This window comes from Crocodylus porosus, unplaced genomic scaffold (assembly GCF_001723895.1).
Source record: "Crocodylus porosus isolate Cpor-Errol unplaced genomic scaffold, CroPor_comp1, whole genome shotgun sequence".
Classification (NCBI taxonomy): Eukaryota; Metazoa; Chordata; order Crocodylia; family Crocodylidae; genus Crocodylus; species Crocodylus porosus.
Genome location: NW_017728906.1, coordinates 80,306,081 through 80,315,287, shown reverse-complemented (window position 1 = coordinate 80,315,287; position 9,207 = coordinate 80,306,081). Strand labels below are relative to the sequence as shown.

Here is a 9,207-nt window from a genome sequence, read left to right as displayed (position 1 = left end):
AGCTGGCAGCAAGAAAAACCTGCTCCAGTGAGCAATTCCCCCCACCACAGAGTGCTGCTAATTCTGCTCAATGACATCAGCTAGCAATGGGGGACAGCAACAATGGTGGCTAAATAGTGAGGGTACACGGGTAGAAAACTGGCAACTGTGATATACATATACCCCTGCAAAGAACTTTTCACACCCCCAGGAGGAAGCGTGCCCCACACTTCGAAAAATGTTCATTTATAGGGTTTGCAGCCTAGAATTTTCTCTTGGGGATGGGCACCTAAGCTATCCCTTCTGGAAATGGATGATCAACTCCACTCTCCAAAGCACAGCCAGCCAGAAGAGGAACCCAACCTATACACAGTTTTTACTCATTTCATCTAGTGGTTAGAGCAGAGGTGACCAAACCTATGGCCCACGGGCCCAATCCATCTCAAAGTCATTTTATCTGGCTTGTAGATTTAGGAGATTTTAGTGGTGAGGGCCTGTGTTTGAGAAGTGATAAGAAGCAATGCTGCAAGAAAGAGTGGCGACTGCAACTCTGGCTTTAGCCAGGTTGGAAGCAGCCCACACTCAGGAATATTCTCCCTACTGCAAAGCATTGTTGACCCCTAGGTTAGAGCATTTGTATGTTCTGCCCAAGAGGGTTACACCTATATTTCCCACCTTTGAGGAGAGTACTCAGGGAGCAGAGAAGATATTCTCCACCTCTCCAGTTGAAGTTGGGCCACTATGCAAGAAATAATATATAGAAAGACAGGGGAGGGTGAGGTGGGGGAGAGAGAGGCTAGTTCAAGGGGATAGATATATCCACTTTGAAATCAACAAACAGATGGTCCATTAATCACATGGAAAGGGTATATCCAAGTTATAATATGCCTCAGAAATAGCTAAGTGACCTGAATTGATGGAACAAAGATGGGATTATAGGCAAGGGATTATTTAAAGTTTTGTCAGTGTCCAGAGTCTTTTAATTATACTTCAGTGATCATTGTTTATCTAAAAAAATAATGAAACAACAGAACTGGCACACCTATAATGTCAGAAGGACATTCACAAGGAAACAAAGCAGACTTTTGTTCTCATCTTTGTCAGTGCTATGAGAAGAAAAGCAGGGCTTTCTTATTTAAGTGAAGGTGTTAGGTACACATCATATCCATTTTATTCACAGTTGTTAAGGATTGGAAGGGACCATCTGATCTTCAGTACAAAACAGATTATAGACTTTCATCCAGTTACCCATGTTTTGAACCCAATTACTTACATTTTACTAAAACAACATATCAAAGCTGGGTGCCTTTCTAAAAGATTTAAAGACATCAAGGAATGGAGACTCCAACACTTCCACATGTGCTTTATTTCCAAATATGAAGTTTTCTGGATTAAGCATCTATCCATTAAGGGATGCTATGCCTGGCTCTGCCAGACCAAAAGACTTCTGGTATGCAGCATCTTCTCCCTGTAAAAGGTACTAGAACACCATAGCCAGGAAGCCCCTTAAACACTGAAAGCAATAGAAGACCTGCTGCAGAATTCCCAAAGAACTAAAGATGTTCAACTGGATATTGCAGAGCCAACAAGATACAACAAGGAAGCAAACTCATCAAACCCTCTCTTTTTCCTACGTATTTTCTAGTGTCACAATCCTGTGCAATAGGTTACAATTAGTGGCCTTGCATTCTTGAATGCCAAATCACTTCCATTCTACATTTTTCCCCTCACTAAACTGATTGCTCAACTAATAGAAGTCTAGAGTTGCAAACTTCTGTAATTAAATTGCCACCTAATTCTCTGCAGTCAGCGAAGTTCTCATTGTGACATCTACATTGTGGAGCCAGTGAGCAGAGTTCACAACTCCAAGGCGCAACTGTCCTCATTCAAGAAGTTCTGTAGCTCCTACAGGTTATGCTAGATTTGCATCATGATCCAGTCTCACTACTCAGTGCCCAATTGCAGGCCCAGAAGCATGGTTCCATCACATACATCTGATCAGCAAATACCTGCAGCATCTAGCTCTATTCATGTACCATTCACTTCTCCTCAGTTTCCCTTCAATTATACCTGTACAGTAGAAAAAGATGATCCTTAGGAATAGTTGTTGAAGTTCTGCATTTACAGACAAGTTCAGGTGGCCATCTCTGAAACACAAAGGAGAAGTCTGATGACCCATGCAGCAGCCGAAGTTTTGACAGCAACGTGACAAAGACTGAAAACCAGCATTGAAGTAGCATGGGATGGACAAAAGGAAATAGTGGAGAGTTGACCCAAAGCTCCCACAATACCTACCTGCTTGCATCCCACAAAGCACTGCAGAGTCCCACAAAAAGTAGTGGGACTCTAGGCAGCAGTTGGAATATACTGCAATGCCTAACCACAGCACGGCATACCTTTTTGCTGCCCAAGGGAAGGCAGCCAAAAACGCACGTGCTACAGCAAACTTGCAAAGTCAGCCGTTGTAGGATAGGCTTGGTGCTTGGATACAATTTTCTAGCCCAGACCTGACCTAAACCAGAGAAGGATAGCTTTCTCTTCATCCCCATACTTTCTACCTATAACAATTTGATAAGGTGTTTTTAAAAAGTGACTAGAACTGGTTTCAGAAATAGTAGTTCTGCCCCTACCTGCCCAACAGAGTCTTCCTGCACAGAAGACAGGCACAACTCAATATTTTCTTCCCAAGCTAACCAGAGCAGGTATTATATTCAGCAAAGTAATCAAGAGTCTAATAGGGAACAGAAACTATCAAAAGCAAACCAAAACCAAAAACAAAGAACTGATCTATACCCTAGCTTATACTGTTATGAATAGCTAATAAAATGGAAGGCACCATAGTGCAGAGTTGCCTTCTTCAGACACTTCAGTGGTAACATTAGTAGTTTATGGCAGCTACTTGGCTGCATTCCTCCACTTTATGGTACAGTTTTGGAACAGGGAAGTAGATTGCTGAACAAAATAAAAAAAAAAAAAAAAAAAAGTGATAGATGTAAAGCAATGTGCTAATGGATCACTGAAACTGGATTGGACCTTCAAATCAGAAAGCAAGCTGTGAAGCTGGACAACTAGAAATTCATGCATCACATTTTGTGCATGGGAAGCAGCTTTGGCGATATCTACTTTGAAATACTGTAGACTGATTTTTTTTAGTAGAAGATCCAGATCACTAAAGGAAGGGGAACATTTTGAAAATATGGGTTCTTAAAGTTATGCTCTTAAATCCAGATTTAGACACTTAAGTAAAAGTGGCTTTGCAGATTTACTATACCCTTAGTAACAACACCTGCCACTTTTGATCACAGCATGGAAATTCAAGACGACGTCCAGAGACCAATATCATCATATACAGCACCGTAGTGGCAAGGAGAAAAAAAGAGAGGAAGGGAAGGGTTGGAACATTTGGCTATATGGGTTTCTCTGTGAACACTGAAGAATTAAACAACTGAGTGAAGAACTACAAGATTTCTCTATAGAAAGAAGTTAACATGAATTCAACATTTTGTTACATTTGATATTCCATTTCCTTGATACTCATTTTAAATAAATTCTCAGTTTTCCATTAGCTAGAAGAATTATTGCTTAGAAGTAAGGGTATATCATATGGACTAATTTATTACCTCAACTTGGTCTATGATATGAAAGAGATTTGAGGGCATCTACAGAAAGATTATCCAAAAAGTTATGGAGGTTTTGTTAGTTACTTTTAATCGACTGAAGCGATGCCCCAATAAATTTACATAAACCAAACTATAAAGCTGAATGAACTTTCATTAAAAAAAATAAAATAAAATAATAATAATAATAATAATAATAATAATAATAAAAAATAGGCTGGTATACATTACATACAAGATACAAGCCAAGGTAAAGAGAAATGAATCACTACTACCACACCTGTGAAACTTTTATATGCAGCTCTCCACATGGACTCAATTCCTTCACTGCTCTATATACAATTTTCATTGACTTCAGTCAGAATATCACAAGGTCCATGTGATTATATTTATCTTGTATAGTCTCTCAAAGTCTCAGATTAAAGCCTCGTTACATTCAGCACTTTGCACACTCTCACAAATTACAGTCTAATCCACAGGGTTTAGTGTTATAAACATGCATCTTGGCATGTAATTGATTGTTATTACACAACTACCACCTCCATCTGAAATGATAAAATATTCTAGAAACATTTAAAGCCCAAAGATGACAGTGACATCGAAATATTACAGCTCATATTTGGGGCAGAGGTCTTACTCACATGCAATGCCTGTTCGTAGCCTCAGTTTTGTCTCTTTTCCCCCCTATAACTTTTTATATGTGTAAACTTGGAATTTACAAGTCTTTCTCCCAGCACAAAAAGACAGCATACAGCCAGCTGTTCAAGGGCTTTCTTATGGAAGAGAACTGGCTTGTCCACAAGAAAGATTGCTTCCAGCCATAAAGATCTCTCTCCTCTCACACTCACTTGAATGGCTGTACATTTCTCTCAGATACTGAGGACACCCAGCACCCCTTACTCCCCAGTCCTCTTTTCTCTCTCCCTCCAAGGCAGAGGTAGAGCATTTGCCCCAATAGGCCAACCAGGGCCAAGCTGTCAGGGAGTCCTGTCATGGGTACCAATACCCCTACCTATGGGCAGACCCAGAACACATGCACACTCCTACTCCCGACCTATTTTTCCAATGCTGGAAATGGACAGGCATTCATAGGCAGGGTATGGCAGCAGCCTTTCTTATGGTAAGAACTGGGCAATCAGACCATCTCATTGAAGCTGCTGGCCATGGCAGTCACCATCAATTCAGGCTAAGGAACAACTGAATGCCCCTTTGTTTAGGGACAGACAAATGCAGCGCACAGCCACCATCTATGAACTAGACCACATGCTAACATGGACAGTGGCCAGGCCATCTGGTCCAAAGGGTTTCCCCAGGGCTGATAAATGCAAAGATGGGGATGGACTTGATTGCTGCTATCCGTCTGAGTGAAAGAGGCAGCAGAAACATCATGGAAATGGAGATATGTGGCAGTAAGGAAGCCATGCCCAGAATACTATAATGCTGAGAAGACCTGACAGAGTACACTTATGGGTAGAAAACCGGCCACAGCGAAGCTTGAGACTGCAAGCAAATAAGCTGTTCCTATCGATTCCTACTACGCTCAAGGAATTATGCCTTTATGTATATTCCTTGTAAATAACACAAGTCTAAATATATAAGAAAAACCTGACCCAGTCATAAACATTTTTTAAAACAGAAAAACAACTTGAAAGACCTAGAATTTGGCTCAGCTTAAGACGGGCAATATTTTATTTGGGGTAGATCCTATAAAGCCCTTTGAGAATTCAGCTAACAGACCAACTCATTCTTTGCAGCCAAACCAACTGTTATAAACTGGTGCTCCTATGACAGGGAATGTAATCCAATCTTTGAAAGGATTAGATTAGCTTCTTTTTAAAGTAGAAAGCCCCATGTGGATATAGCATAAGCAACCACTGCAATACAAATCACCTGGCATTTCAGGATCCTTTTTTCCTTGCTGAAATCAGGTCTAATGATTCCACCTTGTATTGTACCCAAATTTACTGCATATAGCTATTTAGAATGCTTTGCTTAGAGCTAAGAAACATCAATATAGGCTCTATATACATTACATTTATACTTCTGTGACCCCCCAGAAACATCACTTTTGATTAAAACTCTTTTGTAATAGATCCTTTCCCCAAAAAAATTATAAACTCTTTGGATTAAGAAGACCATGTCTGTGTGCAAGTGAACATGTAAGTCTCCTTCATCACAGGAGAGCAGTTTATCAAATATGCTTTTTTTTTTTTTTTTTTAATTAAAAAAGTTAAATTTATGTTGTTTTATGCCCCCTAAATATTCAGCACCCACCAAATGCCTCCTTTCAGCATAACCACCATACCCTATATGAATGTGTGTGCGCAAGAGGCAGACAAAGAAATTGCTGTATAAAGAATATAAAACATTATAATACTTTTTTGTGTTACATTTTTTATAGTACTTACACAGTTTTCTTTGTTCTAAAGAAAGCCTGGAATATTTATGAAGACAGACAGACAGACCCTGGTATAGCTTTATTGGCACAAGGACAAGCAGCTGCAAAAAGAACCAAACTAAATTCAAACATCTCTCTAGAGGTTTGCCATGACATGGCAAGAACATGCTCCAAAATATAAACTTGAAACCAAGAGACTGTCCATCTACTACATTTTTCAAGATGTTTCAAAACATGCAGCAGTTCAAAAAAAAAAATCCACATTGTCATGCACCAGAACCATACAATGATTAAATGTGTTGATATTTCTTATGGCATTGTTTCCCTGCAGTACAAGATGAGATAAAATACTGTACATTTGCTGAAACATAACATAGACATTCATCACCTTTGTGTCAGATTTGAAGCCAGGAACCCATCTTTAGTATTAAGGCCCAAAATGTCCTTTAATTTAAAATCCAAGTTTTCCCTAGTTGAAAAAAAGTTTCCTGTTTTCTATCAAAACACACCTGAAGAGGTGATCATAATACATTCAAATACTCCTGTAAGCTTGTAACATAAATGTTTTGCCTATTTTAGCGACACAGTAAATGAATAACTGTATAAAAAAGTATATTTAAATTCTCAATACCCATAACATTTCCATTATGAGCACACCGAGGGGAAAAAACAGGTTTATAAGGCTGAGCAGTTCTTAAAACAATTCTACCTGAAGCAATTCTAAAAATGACTGCATTTGGGTGACAGCTAAAGTAATGTTCACATCACCCTAATCTTTACTCTAATTAATGCTTGCAGTGCATCACCAGAGGGTTATTCAACTGCTAAGTACTACACACTGGTACATAATTTACCCCTCTCCCTAACCTTTGGTTTTCCAGTTTTCAGCAGTGACAGTACATACAATGAAATGCACAGCAATGCAGCAAGGGAGAGGAGATTGGGATGGTTTAAGAGAAACATCAGCAGAGGAAAATTCCATTGCTTTACAAGCAGTCATTTGGATCTTACAAGCAGTTAATACTCATCAGGAAGGAAATGGTTCATTTTTCCTGTGCACAGAAATTTTCATCTGTGCCTACTAAGAATAAGCTTACCCAAAGCAATTCTGAGTAGGTGTTTCACACTAGCCTGGAAGACCCGGCCTACCTAATGAAAGAGAAGAAGTGCTACTGGCAGTAAGATACTAACCAATCAAAGGTAGACAAGTCATTTTTAAATGGATGACTGCTTCTGATCAGAACTGCTTATGTTCTCTGTGTAACAAAGTATGTAAGAATCCAATTACACATACAAATCAAAGGAAATTAATACAGGTTTATATACACAACACAGGTTTACCTGTAACCCGTTTGCACCAGTCATTAATTACAACAGCCATGAGACTGCATGTCAAATTACTAGTGATGCTGAATGCAAGTGTAAACACCTACTGTGCAAATGTGCAGGTTAGTATTGCTCTACATCCAAGTATGGTTTGGTTTTGCTTTGGTAGGTAAAAGGACAAGGCCTGTTCTACTCGCTTCTTATTCAGCACAGCAGACTTCAGATGCCCTTGTGCAAACTTTTCCTGGTATCTGATTTCACTACAGTCAATTGGTAGCCCACAAGCACAAGCTGCCAACGATAACAAAACAGCAGTTCCTTGGCAGATAGCTATCCTAACCAAGAGCATGAAAGTTTAAATACGTTTCTTTTCATCCTGTGCAAGGCTAGGCACAGGATCTGTATCTGGGTTACACGTATTGCAAAGCCACGAGCGTGATGACCTGCTAATACACTCTCTTAGCAAGCCTGCCTTCCAAAAGCAGAGAGCAAGCTGAGCAACCCTTTGCCCCGCATACTCTAATGCAACCATCAATATGATACAGATAGCAGCTGTAACCAAACATAATTATAAGGGGTAGGGAAAAAAAAACCAACAAAAAAAACTCCAACCCACAGCTCATCCTGGACACTGTATACTACATATAAAGTGTCAGGCTAACAGTTTTCTTTTTTGTATGGCCCGTGATAGCAGCTCCCCAACTAAAGCTAGTCACAAAAGGCAAGTTATGTAATGCGGGGGGGGGGTTGACCTGCTCACACTATAATACAGGTCCTTCCCCTTTACATAAGGTGGCTCACTTTTCTTCTCCCTCCTCCCCATGCACCTATAGATCTCTTGGCAGCTTGGAGAAAGGCCACACAGACTCCTAGAAAAGGAGGGCGAGAAGGGACCTAGATCATCCCAGCCAAGGCGGGTCTTAAAAACCTCCAAGGATGGAGATGCCACAGCCTCTCTGGACAGCCTCCTTCCACCTAGCTACAGCCCCCAAAATGCCCACTAGCCTCCTCCAAATAAAGCCAGGCACTGAAATGACACAGCACCCTGTGCATAGTGGGGCTGGAAGGCCCGCTCCTCTAGGTGCCCCCACCCTTTTTTTCCCCCACCTATAGGTGAAAGACTCACCTCGACACTGGGGCGCTGTCCAGGGTTCAAATGCCCTGGGGTAAAAAAAAATTGTGGGCTATCCATCACGGTGCCCTAATAAAACCGGAGCCCCCACCTGGCATTGGCACAGCGCTCCCCTGGGCCAGAAGGCAGAGGAGCCCAGGCAGCCCTGGAGGGCAGCAGGGAAGCACTGTGGGAGGGGCCAGCTGCACCGCTGGCAGGACAGCCCCGGCTTGGGGGTCTGCTGAGGACCACAGAAGGGCTGGGAGGGAGGCCCGGGCAGGGCAGGGCAGGGCGGGCCTGGAGCTGCCCGGGGCAGAGGCGGGAGCGTCGCCCGGGGCGGGCAGGGGCTCACCGTAGATCATGGCCAGGCCGGTCTCGTGGAGGAAGCGGACGCGGCGGTGCTTGAAGAGCCAGATGGTGAGGATGGTGAGCGTGAGCAGCAGGATGAAGGTCAGCAGGCTCACGCTGTCCTGCCGGTGGCTCTCCTCCGCTTCCTGCTCCGTGGCCAGCTCCTCCAGGGCGCTGCTGCTCCGCTCGCCCGCCCGCAGCCCGCCGGCTCGCCCCAGCCCCAGTCCCAGCCCCAGCAGCAGCTCCATGGCTGCAGCCGCTGCCGCAGCCCCCGTGCGCCCAGCCCGCAGCTCTAGTGCGCAGGAGCCCGCGCCCAGACACACACAGGCGCGCAGCCCGAGCCGGCCCCCTGCTCCTTGCAAGCCTCTTAAAGGCGCAGGCCTGCCCAGCCCAGCCTGGGCTCCGCAACGCCGCCCCGCAACCCGGGC

The 9,207-nt window shown here is 42.8% G+C and overlaps 1 protein-coding gene across 4 annotated transcripts in view; it reads right to left on the bottom strand.

Annotated features, from left to right (window-relative positions):
* SLC9A7 (solute carrier family 9 member A7) overlaps nucleotides 1-9,207 on the bottom strand; it is a 115,420-nt gene that overhangs the window by 93,823 nt on the left and 12,390 nt on the right. For 3 of the 4 annotated variants that reach the window (XR_002099871.1, XM_019529426.1, XM_019529427.1), the window contains exon 1: nucleotides 8,784-9,077. The exons of the other annotated variant lie outside the window; for it this stretch is intronic. Coding sequence is in view for 2 of the 3 variants with exons in the window: in XM_019529426.1 (XP_019384971.1) it covers nucleotides 8,784-9,027 (244 nt within the window). In the remaining variant the exon portion in view is untranslated. Of the gene's footprint in view, nucleotides 1-8,783; nucleotides 9,078-9,207 lie in introns of those variants that run through there. 4 annotated transcript variants of the gene reach the window in all.